The 12,759-nt window shown below is 45.0% G+C and overlaps 1 protein-coding gene across 1 annotated transcript in view; it reads left to right on the top strand.

The window, feature by feature from the left end:
• The first annotated feature begins 10,198 nt into the window (after nucleotides 1-10,198).
• HS6ST3 (heparan sulfate 6-O-sulfotransferase 3) overlaps nucleotides 10,199-12,759 on the top strand; it is a 1,099,392-nt gene continuing 1,096,831 nt past the window's right edge. The window contains exon 1 of the mRNA XM_075336748.1: nucleotides 10,199-11,207. Within this exon, the coding sequence (XP_075192863.1) occupies nucleotides 10,582-11,207 (626 nt within the window). The 5' untranslated portion in view covers nucleotides 10,199-10,581. The remainder of the gene's footprint in view (nucleotides 11,208-12,759) is intronic.

Here is a 12,759-nt window from a genome sequence, read left to right as displayed (position 1 = left end):
GCAAATGGCTGCCGTCGGCCAATCAGCTGCAAGGAGGTAGTGTCATGCAGCGACATCACCTCCTTGCATCTGATTGGCTGCATCATCCATTGGCATAGTGCTTAGAGATCCTCTGTGCGACACCGCAAATTATTCAACTGTACTATAAAACCTTGCCTGCCGGCGCCGGCTCCCGGCATAGAGCTGTGATCGTCACGGGGTCTGCGGGCCACAAAAAGCAGCCTCAGGGGCCGCATGTGGTCCGCGGGCCACATGTTTGAGACCTATGGTCTATGATGTTCCCTGAGTCAGATGGATCGTCTGTGCAAAATTTCGTGATTGTACATGCAACGGTGTGAATTCCTGACATACATATATACATACACTCAGCTTTAATAATAATAGATATCACTTGGGAAGCTGGGGGCATATACATCACTGGGGAGGCTAGGGCATCAGTGGCGTAGCAAAGGGGGGGTGGAGGGGGCGGTGCGCCCCAGGCAGCACGTGTCAGGGGGGCAGAATTTTGGCCACTCGCCTTCAGTTCTTCTGCCCCCAGGCCGAGTTCCGGGGACCGCAGTCCTTGGCAGAAAACTGTGGCTGCTGTCCCTTTAAGGTTCGCGTTCGCTGTGTCCTCCTGGTTTGAGCTTCATCTGTGGGTGGAGCTACCACGCGGCGTCCTGCTCAGTCTCACAAATGAAGTAGGCGCAGTGGCAGCCAGCAACCCCCAGCACAGCACCTCCCTCTGGCGCTGTGTGGGCTCCTTCTCCTCCATGACCGAGCGGTATGTGCTACACCACTCCCCCCACTCGACCTGTATGTTCCCTCCCAGCCACCTGGTTTATGGGCCCCAGTGAGCTGTATGGGCTTCTCCCCCCCAGGTGTATGCCCTGCCCCCCCGGAGCTGTATTTGCTGGCCCCTGGAGCCATGTGTGTGGGCCCCCAAGAGCCGTGTGTGTCTATATGTATGCAGCAGAGCTGTGTGTGTCTGTTTATGCAGCAGAGTGTATGTCTGTCTGTATGTATTCAGCAGAGTTGTATGTGTCTGTCTGTATGCAGCCGAGTTGTGTGTGTCTGTCTGTATGCAGCAGAGTTGTGTGTGTCTGTCTGTATGTATGCAGTAGAGCTGTGTGTGTCTGTCTATATGTATCCAGCAGAGCTGTCTGTCTGTATGTATGCAGCAGAGCTGTGTGTGTCTGTATGTATGTAGCAGAGCTGTGTGTGTCTGTCTGTATGTATGCAGCAGAGCTGTACGTGTGTGTTTCTGTATGCAGTAAAGCTGTGTGTGTCTGTATGTATGTAGCAGGGCTGTGTGTGTCTATATGAATGCAGCAGAGCTGTGTGCGTGTCTGACTGTATGTAGTAGAGCTGTGTGTGTCTGTATGTATGCAGCAGAGCTGTGTGTGTGTCTGTCTGTATGTATGCAGCAGAGCTGTGTGTGTGTGTCTGTCTGTATGTATGCAGTAGAGCTGTGTGTGTGTGTCTGTCTGTATGTATACAGCAGAGCTTTGTATGTGTGTGTCTGTCTGTATGTATGCAGCAGAGCTGAGAGTGTGTCTATATGTATGTAGCTGTGTGTGTCTGTCTGTATGTATGCAGCAGAGCTGTGTGTGTGTGTCTGTATGCAGTAAAGCTGTGTGTGTCTGTATGTATGTAGCAGAGCTTTGTGTTTCTGTATGTATGTAGCAGTGCTGTGTGTGTCTATATGAATGTGTGTGTGTTTCTGTATGCAGTAAAACTGTGTGTATGTATGTAGCAGAGCTGTGTGTGTCTGTATGTATGTAGCAGGGCTGTGAGTGTCTATATGAATGCAGCAGAGCTGTGTGTGTCTGACTGTATGTATGTAGCAAAGCTGTGTGCATGTCTGACTGTATGTATGTAGCAGAGCTGTGTGTGTGTCTGTATGTATGCAGCAGAGCTGTGTGTGTGTCTGTCTGTATGTATGCAGCAGAGCTGTGTGTGTGTCAGTCTGTATTTAGGCAGTAGAGCTGTGTGTGTGTCTGTATGTATGCAGCAGAGCTTTGTATGTGTGTGTCTGTATGTATGTATGCAGCAGAGCTGTGTGTGTGTCTGTATGTATGCAGCAGAGCTGTGTGTGTTATGATCCGGAACCATGGAAGATCACCACAAATCATTGGCAAAAAGGTGACAAGAGCATTGGCAACTAATCTGGCCGCCATCCCCTTACTAACCAACACAACTAGAAGTAGCCGAGGGGTGAACTAACATCCTGTGCACCGCGAACCCAGCCGGAGAACTAACTATCCTAAAGGTAGGAAAGATGAATAACTCTCTGCCTCAGAAAATAGACAAGAATAGCAAGCCCTCCACATTCAAAGACTGCGGTGATATAGGAAAAACACAATACACAGGTAGATGACAGGATTAGTAAAAGGTGAGGCCCCCGCTGACTAAAATAGGAAAGGACAGGAAAGGGACTGATGGTAGCCAGAGAAAAACCCTGCAAAATACCAACTTCCTGATAGTACAAAAAGGCCCTCAGATTGCTCGATCTGAACTCCGTCCTATACCAGGTGCCCTTGTCATACCAATGAACAGAAAACAAGAATTATAACAAATTCAACAAGCCATAAACACATGGACCCAAAGGAGCTATACTCCACACAGAACTGCAGGGAGTTCCTCAACAATCCACTGAGGGGGAAAATCCCTGGAAGGAAATAAACTGAAACCAACCACAACAAAAGACAAACCCAGATAAGCAAAAGAACCAGGCAATAAATAAAGAGCAAGTACTTATCTGGAGTGGATGTGGTGTAGAGCAGGATTAAGCAGGCTAGAGATACAAAGAACAACTGACATCTGGCAACAGCCTGCAATCAGACCAGGACTTAAATAAGCAGAGAGTTAGGAAAGGAAACACCCACTGCACAACCCACCTGGTCTCTGTCCAAACCCTTCCTGGCCACCAGAGGGAGCCTCCCAGCAGCCAAGACATAACTAACATTCACAACATGTGTGTGTCTGTATGTATGCAGCAGAGCTGTGTGCGTGTCTGTATGTATGTAGCAGAGCTGTGTGTGTGTGTTTGTATGTATGCAGTAGAGCTGTGTGTCTGTCTGTATGTATGCAGCAGAGCTGTGTGTGTGTCTGTATGTATGTAGCAGAGCTGTGTGTGTCTGTATATATGTAGTAAAGCTGTGTGTGTGTCTGTATGTTTGCAGCAGAGCTGTGTGTGTGTATCTGTCTGTATGTATTCAGTAGAGCTGTGTATAATAGGCCTACATATGTGTGTAAAAAGGTGAAAGTCTAGGACTAATAGCAGCAGTCTACAATTAGATCTTTGATTGTAGTTGCATGAAAAATAAATATTTTGATGGCTTTCCAGATTTTTGAAGGTTTCTGGATTATCGACGGTCAACGGAGGAGGGCGGCAAACTTGACGACTGCCCCGGGCGGCAAAAGCAGTTGCAATGCCACTGTAGGGCATATATATATATATATATAAAAATATATATGTCTCAATGGGAAAGGCTGGGGGCATATACATCACTGGAGAGGCTGGAGCATGTACCTCACTGGGGCTGCCGGGGCTGCCACTGCTCTCTTCATTTGTGGGATGGGAGCACATCGAGCACTAGCTCTGCCCACAAGATATGTCTTCAAGCTGGCACTGTCTGCATATGGTGTGTGTGTGCAATTTAATGTGTGATTGTGTGTGCGATCTGATATGTCATTGTGTGCGATCTGATGTGTGTGCGATCTGATGTGTGCGCGATCTGATGTGTGCGCGATCTGATGTGTGCGCGATCTGATGTGTGCCCGATCTGATGTGTGTGTATGAGTGTGTGTGTGTGTGTGATCTGATATGTGTGAGTGTTGGCCAGAAGCAGGGGAGGACTGTGTGCAGCATACCTGCTGGAAGCGCCCACCGAAGATCACAAGAGGGTCTTTGAGCCACCCAGATGTCTGGGGTCTGGTATGATTCTCCAGGGAATGGGGGTCTGCTATTTTGAAGGAGTAAACTTACCCCCAACCGTGTTTCCCCAAGAATAAGACCTTAACAAAAACAAGCCCTAGTGCTTTTTTCGGGGCAAAAAAAAGATATAAGACCATGTCTTACTTTTGGAAAAACACTATATGGAGTTATTAATAACCCACAAATATGGGAAAGAGAAAAGAAAAGTGCAAAGTGACATACTGTATAATCCAACTCATCAGTCAGATAAATCGCACCCGGCGTTTCGCATATAGCTTGTGTGTGTATGTGCTACACCCCTCCCCCCACTCGACCTGTATGTTCCCTCCCAGCCACCTGGTTTATGGGCCCCAGTGAGCTGTATGGGCTTCTCCCCCCCAGGTGTATGCCCTGCCCCCCCGGAGCTGTATTTGCTGGCCCCTGGAGCCATGTGTGTGGGCCCCCAAGAGCCGTGTGTGTCTATATGTATGCAGCAGAGCTGTGTGTGTCTGTTTATGCAGCAGAGTTGTGTATGTCTGTCTGTATGTATGCAGCAGAGTTGTGTGTGTCTGTCTGTCTGTATGCAGCAGAGTTGTGTATGTCTGTCTGTACGCAGTAGAGTTGTGTGTGTCTGTCTGTATGTATGCAGTAGAGCTGTGTGTGTCTGTCTATATGTATCCAGCAGAGCTGTCTATCTGTATGTATGCAGCAGAGCTGTGTGTGTCTGTATGTAGGTAGCAGAGCTGTGTGTGTCTGTCTGTATGTATGCAGCAGAGCTGTACGTGTGTTTTTCTGTATGCAGTAAAGCTGTGTGTGTCTGTATGTATATAGCAGGGCTGTGTGTGTCTATATGAATGCAGCAGAGCTGTGTGCGTGTCTGACTGTATGTATGTAGCAGAGCTGTGTGTGTCTGTATGTATGCAGCAGAGCTGTGTGTGTGTCTGTCTGTATGTATGCAGCAGAGCTGTGTGTGTGTGTCTGTCTGTATGTATGCAGTAGAGCTGTGGGTGTGTGTCTGTCTGTATGTATGCAGCAGAGCTTTGTATGTGTGTGTCTGTCTGTATGTATGCAGCAGAGCTCTGAGTGTGTCTATATGTATGTAGCAGAGCTGTGTGTGTCTGTCTGTATGTATGCAGCAGAGCTGTGTGTGTGTCTGTATGCAGTAAAGCTGTGTGTGTCTGTATGTATGTAGCAGAGCTGTGTGTTTCTGTATGTATGTAGCAGAGCTGTGTGTGTCTATATGAATGTGTGTGTGTTTCTGTATGCAGTAAAACTGTGTGTGTGTATGTATGTAGCAGAGCTGTGTGTGTCTGTATGTATGTAGCAGGGCTGTGAGTGTCTATATGAATGCAGCAGAGCTGTATGTGTCTGACTGTATGTATGTAGCAAAGCTGTGTGCGTGTCTGACTGTATGTAGCAGAGCTGTGTGTGTCTGTATGTATGCAGCAGAGCTGTGTGTGTGTCTGTATGTATGCAGCAGAACTGTGTGTGTGTCAGTCTGTATGTAGGCAGTAGAGCTGTGTGTGTCTGTCTGTATGTATGCAGCAGAGCTTTGTATGTGTGTGTCTGTATGTATGTATGCAGCAGAGCTGTGTGTGTGTCTGCATGTATGCAGCAGAGCTGTGTGTGTCTGTATGTATGCAGCAGAGCTGTGTGCGTGTCTGTCTGTATGTATGTAGCAGAGCTGTGTGTGTGTGTTTGTATGTATGCAGTAGAGCTGTGTGTCTGTCTGTATGTATGCAGCAGAGCTGTGTGCGTGTCTGTCTGTATGTATGTAGCAGAGCTGTGTGTGTGTGTTTGTATGTATGCAGTAGAGCTGTGTGTCTGTCTGTATGTATGCAGCAGAGCGGTGTGTGTGTCTGTATGTATGTAGCAGAGCTGTGTGTGTCTGTATATATGTAGTAGAGCTGTGTGTGTGTCTGTATGTTTGCAGCAGAGCTGTGTGTGTGTATCTGTCTGTATGTATGCAGTAGAGCTGTGTGTGTGTCTGTCTGTATCTATGCAGCAGAGCTTTGTATGTGTGTGTCTGTCTGTATGTATGCAACAGAGCTGAGAGTGTGTCTATATGTATGTAGCAGAGCTGTGTGTGTCTGTCTGTATGTATGCAGCAGAGATGTGTGTGTGTGTCTGTATGCAGTAAAGCTGTGTGTGTCTATATGTATGTAGCAGAGCTGTGTGTTTCTGTATGTTTGTAGCAGAGCTGTGTGTGTCTATATGAATGCGTGTGTGTTTCTGTATGCAGTAAAACTGTGTGTGTGTGTATGTATGTAGCAGAGCTGTGTGTGTCTGTATGTATGTAGCAGGGCTGTGAGTGTCTATATGAATGCAGCAGAGCTGTGTGTGTCTGACTGTATGTATGTAGCAAAGCTGTGTGCGTGTTTGACTGTATGTATGTAGCAGAGCTGTGTGTGTGTCTGTATGTAGGCATCAGAGCTGTGTGTGTCTGTCTGTATGTATGCAGCAGAGCTGTGTGTGTCAGTCTGTATGTAGGCAGTAGAGCTGTGTGTGTCTGTCTGTATGTATGCAGCAAAGCTTTGTATGTGTGTGTCTGTATGTATGTATGCAGCAGAGCTGTGTGTGTGTCTGTATGTATGCAGCAGAGCTGTGTGTGTCTGTATGTATGCAGCAGAGCTGTGTGCGTGTCTGTCTGTATGTATGTAGCAGAGCTGTGTGTGTGTGTTTGTATGTATGCAGTAGAGCTGTGTGTCTGTCTGTATGTATGCAGCAGAGCTGTGTGTGTGTCTGTATGTATGTAGCAGAGCTGTGTGTGTCTGTATATATGTAGTAGAGCTGTGTGTGTCTGTATGTTTGCAGCAGAGCTGTGTGTGTGTATCTGTCTGTATGTATTCAGTAGAGCTGTGTATAATAGGCCTACATATGTGTGTAAAAAGGTGAAAGTCTAGGACTAATAGCAGCAGTCTACAATTAGATCTTTGATTGTAGTTGCATGAAAAATAAATATTTTGATGGCTTTCCAGATTTTTGAAGGTTTCTGGATTATCGATGGTCAACGGAGGAGGGCGGCAAATTTGACAACTGCCCCGGGCGGCAAAAGCAGTTGCAATGCCACTGTAGGGCATATATATATATATATATATATATATATGTCTCAATGGGAAAGGCTGGGGGCATATACATCACTGGAGAGGCTGGAGCATGTACCTCTCTGGGGCTGCCCGGGCTGCCACTGCTCTCTTCATTTGTGGGATGGGAGCACATCGAGCACTAGCTCTGCCCACAAGATATGTCTCCAAGCTGGCACTGTCTGCATATGGTGTGTGTGTGCAATTTAATGTGTGATTGTGTGCGCGATCTGATATGTCATTGTGTGCGATCTGATGTGTGCGATCTGATGTGTGCGCGATCTGATGTGTGCGATCTGATATGTCATTGTGTGCGATCTGATGTGTGCGATCTGATGTGTGCGATCTGATGTGTGTGCGATCTGATGTGTGCGCGATCTGATGTGTGCGCGATCTGATGTGTGCGCGATCTGTTCTGTGTGTATGAGTGTGTGTGTGTGTGTGTGTGATCTGATATGTGTGAGTGTTGGCCAGAAGCAGGGGAGGACTGTGTGCAGCATACCTGCTGGAAGCGCCCACCGAAGATCACAGGAGGGTCTTTGAGCCACCCAGATGTCTGGGGTCTGGTATGATTCTCCAGGGAATGGGGGTCTGCTTTTTTGAAGGAGTAAACTTATTCCCAACCGTGTTTCCCCAAGAATAAGACCTTCCCAAAAACAAGCCTTAGTGCTTTTTTCGGGGCAAAAAAAAAGATATAAGACCATGTCTTACTTTTGGAAAAACACTATATGGAGTTATTAATAACCCACAAATATGGGAAAGAGAAAAGAAAAGTGCAAAGTGACATACTGTATAATCCAATTCATCAGTCAGATAAATCGCACCCGGCGTTTCGCATATAGCTTATTCAGGGGTAAAGAAAGACTAACCATACAGGCTTTTTATATATGGTACATATGAGATCAATCATTATGGAAAACCAAATAAAGTATTGCGTTTATATTTTTGTTCAGTATTAACACTTATTAACACTTCTATTTTTGTGACCATACATACCTTGCAGCATTTTTTCACACTTGCATAAAACGTTTGCACAGTATTGTATATTTTACATAAACACATTATATAGAGTCAGTATAAACACAAATAGACTGATAAATATGGAGAATAAAATAGATACCTACAAATACTCACACAGGCTGCTAAGTTCCTCATAGCTTCAGCATAGTGTAGGTACCCAGTTACGAGATATGCCGTGAAGGGGCAACTGGGCAGATATAAGAATGGCCATTTATGTATGCTAAATATCTAATTTTTCTTAGATTTTCCTTAGCAGTAATGCAGGTCCATGTTCACACATTCATGGTTTCCATACTTGCAGGTGCATACAGTTATGCACCTGTTCACACCTCAGTTTGGTGAGTGCCGTCAGTCTTTTTGTCTATATTTATAAGTTCCTCATAGGACAGTATTAATGGAGCTGGCAGTGACAGTGCCCCCTTTAGATATACAACATAATGTGTCCTGTGCACTTTCCAAAAGTGCCAGCCAGTTCTGCTAGGAGCCCCCACTTTCTGCGTAGTGCTTGAGTGCCCTGGTGCCCACCCTATAACCTGACCCTGTGTCTATGTGATAATAGTATTCTAGTTTTGGCAAGTATATAATGCATCTGTGTTACTTTACACTATGGAAATAACTGAACACCAGAGACAGGAGCCTGAAACCTCTGGAGTGACTTTAAATCACTTCATGTTGTCGCTTGGCACAGATTTCTAATTTACCAGCCTAATTCAATGAAATGTAATGCAGCTCCCTTCAATGTGTGACAAATCTGTCTCTGTGTAGACAAGAGAAGCAGCGATAAATACAATAAATACAGCCCCCCGGGGACGCGGATACGCAGAGCAGCAGATATAGGGGATTACAGTATACAGTATACAGGGCAGGAAGGAAGCACTATCCTGCTGTTTCCCTATAACCTGATCTCATCTGCTTAGTAACTGAGATCTGACCCTTTTATTAGTAAATACAGCAGGGCAATGATACATTATTTACCAAAAGGCACTATCTTGTTTTCTGGTGGCAGCCACGAGGACAGGTTGTGTGTAATGTGCCTAAATGGGAGACATGCATTTCCTTTTGATCTTTTCAAGAGGCTTAATACTGTTGTTTTCCCTATTCCAAGTTATGTACACTAGAATGCTGGAATACAGATCCCATTGTCTTATATTCTGCATCTGGCTACATGTAGACAGTGCAGCTCACCTCCTTATACATTATATACTCATAATGCAATGAATATTAACCCTTTCTAGAAGCTTTATATTGAGTTCAGCTCACTTCCATAAATCTACACATGCTACAATGAGTATTAACCCTTTTTAGAAGCTGTATATTGGGTTCAGATCACACACACACACACACACACACACATATATATATACACATGATACAATGGATATTGACCCTTTCTAGAAGCTTTATATTGAGTTCAGCTCACCTCCATAAATCTACACATCCTACAATGAGTATTAACCCTTTCTAGAAGCTGTATATTGAGTTCAGCTTTCTTCCTTATATATACACAAGATACAATGCATATTAACCCTTTGTAGAACCTGCATATTGTGTTCAGATCACACACACACACACACCTACACACATATATATATATATATATATATATATACACATATATATATATATATACATATATATATATATATGTATATATATATATATATATATATACATGATACAATGGATATTGACCCCTTCTAGAAGCTTTATATTGAGTTCAGTTCCCTTCCATAAATCTACACATGCCACAATGAGTAGTAACCCTTCTTAGAAGCTGTATATTGGGTTCAGATCACACACACACACACACACATATATATATATATATATATATATATATATATATATATATACACACACATGATACAATGGGTATTAACCCTTTCCAGAAGCTTTATATTACGTTCAGTTTGCTTCCTTATATATACACATGATACAATGCATATTAACCCTTCCTAGAAGCTTTATATTGAGCAGTCCTCCTGTAAGGATCTGTAAAGTTCCCTTTCTTGTTCTCTCAGCACCAGGCACATTCCAAGACGCTGCAGATGCTCAGTGCTGCAGTAACTGAACGTGGATGAGAAAGGTGATTATTCCACATGCAGCTTCCTCGCATTGGATTCTTGCAGACCTTCCCACCCCTGACTGATTGGGCTCTATGAGCCATCAGTGCAGTTCTCATTGGACCTGCATTGTAGGAGTCTATCTTCTCCCTGCTTACCTTCTCTATTGGTCACAGATGCCGTCTGGTTTATTCCCAGCACAAGTCTGTGATTGGGTTCCAGAACTGAGACATCAGTTTGCCATTGGCTTGTGTAGTAGAAATTCTAGCTTTCTGTGAAGCAGACGGTGAGGGTTTCCTGTGTGCAGGCAATGTAAGAAGACAGCTAAGAATGCTGAGTGACACCTGGATCCTTCACGAGTCTTCTTCACACTTGTAACTTCCTTACCGCATTGAACTTATTGTGACTGCTTTCTCCTTGAGATAAGATTGTCTAGGACATTTCTTCTGGAGATGGGCACTGTGAAGAAGCAAGTTACACCACTGGAATCTAAGGACAAGATCACTTATGTTACTTGATGTCATCCCATAAAATAAAGGTGCAGTCATCCTTCTTTATTCATGAGAAAAGCCTTTCTGGGATCATGGATGACAGAGCCAACAAGTTGATCTTGGCCCCGGTTCTTGCTGTACTCTTTGTAATGATTGTCTACCAGTACATATGCCCCACTGGGACCAACTCATGGCATTTTCGTGCAGGAGACTCTCTGAGAGGGGCAGCCCAGTCCTCAGAGCTTCCAGGCATGGCAGAGGCTCAGTGGCAGGGTGAGGATGATGAGAGTGAAGTTCCTGAGGATACCATCCCTCAGAAATTCCAGCCGACCTTCAATTTTATGGCCAAAGACCTCTACAGGTTCGTGGATTTTAATATCAAAGCGGATGATGTGATTGTGTTCCTGCATATACAGAAAACAGGAGGCACCACTTTTGGAAGACACTTGGTGAGGAATATCCATTTGGAGCAGCCCTGTGATTGTAAGCCAGGACAGAAGAAGTGCACCTGCCACCGTCCAGGGAGGAAGGAGACCTGGCTGTTCTCTCGCTTCTCTACAGGATGGAGTTGCGGATTGCATGCAGACTGGACTGAGCTCACAAACTGTGTACCAGCCATCATGGAGAAAAAGGACAGCCAAAAGAACCACAGGTCAGTGCCCTGCTTAGTACCCAAGTCTCAGTCTGGGCCAAGGGGTGAGAAAATAGATCTAGTCCTACACCTACTGCATGCTGCTTTGTATGCTGCTATATATGCTCCTGAACCCTGTGTGGGTTGGCTAATGTACATGTAGAATATCATGTACCATGAATGCTGATATCAGCCTTGGAGATTGGGCTGCCCTCAGGACAGCACTCGTGGAGAGGGGGTTCAGCACCATGGACAGTGCTGCCTGCAGCTCCATATACTGCACTCAGGGGCTGCACATAATGCTCAATACAGTTCACAGATAGTATGCCTTACAGTATTTTATATGCAGATTTACTTCTTGCTTTATATGTATATATCCTGGATTGTATTGCTACCTATTTTACATATAATATTGTTTAAATCTCTACAGTATTATAGGAATATGTATATAAAAGGGATTATAATAATTCCGAAAATACAGTATGCAATATTCATTGAATGTTTGCAATATTTAACACTTTTATGCATCCATTAGTAAATATTATGGTAAGAATGTTAGTGAAATGATATTCTCACAGTCAGGCCATATTATATACACTCAGCCACATATCCCTTATTAATGAGTTCTTCATGGGCTGTAGGTGGAGCAGTCTGTTGTGAAGACTGAATCTCTTTTATGGGAGATCATGGTCCACGTGGGAGGCAGCTTGATTGTTTATTTCTGTGTGATGATGAAGATTATCAGGCACTGTGCAGAAGAGTTCAGTTATGGGAACTCCTGGCCCTCCCCATCCTCAGCTGTATGTGCAGTAAGCACAATGATGGGGAGGACTCTGGGCTGTAAAGAAGCTTTCAGAGATTCAGAGTCTGCTGTGCCCCTCATCATTAGGTGCATGTGCACACAGTGCGACAATGGTGATGAGTCTGGGCTGTGAAGAAGCTTTCAGAGATACAGAGTCTGCTGTGACCCTCATCATTAGGTGCATGTGCACACAGTGCGACAATGGTGATGAGTCTGGGCCGTAAAGAAGCTTTCAGAGATACAGAGTCTGCTGTGCCCCTCATCATTAGGTGCATGTGCACACAGTGCGACAATGGTGATGAGTCTGGGCTGAGAAGAAGCTTTCAGAGATACAGTCTGCTGTGACCCTCATCATTAGGTGCATGTGCACACAGTGCGACAATGGTGATGAGTTTGGGCTGAGAAGAAGCTTTCAGAGATTCAGAGTTTGCTGTGCCCCTCATCATTAGGTGCATGTGCACACAGTGCGATAATGATGATGAGTCTGGGCTGTGAAGAAGCTTTCAGAGATACAGAGTCTGCTGTGACCCTCATCATTAGGTACATGTGCACACAGTGCGATAATGATGATGAGTCTGGGCTGTGAAGAAGCTTTCAGAGATACAGAGTCTGCTGTGACCCTCATCATTAGGTGCATGTGCACACAGTGCGACAATGGTGATGAGTCTGGGCCGTAAAGAAGCTTTCAGAGATACAGAGTCTGCTGTGCCCCTCATCATTAGGTGCATGTGCACACAGTGCGACAATGGTGATGAGTCTGGGCTGAGAAGA

The sequence above is a fragment of the Anomaloglossus baeobatrachus genome, chromosome 2 (assembly GCF_048569485.1).
Source record: "Anomaloglossus baeobatrachus isolate aAnoBae1 chromosome 2, aAnoBae1.hap1, whole genome shotgun sequence".
Lineage (NCBI taxonomy): Eukaryota > Metazoa > Chordata > Amphibia > Anura > Aromobatidae > Anomaloglossus > Anomaloglossus baeobatrachus.
The sequence above is the reverse complement of the archived record's forward strand: the minus strand, read 5'-3'. Positions and strand labels throughout refer to the sequence as shown.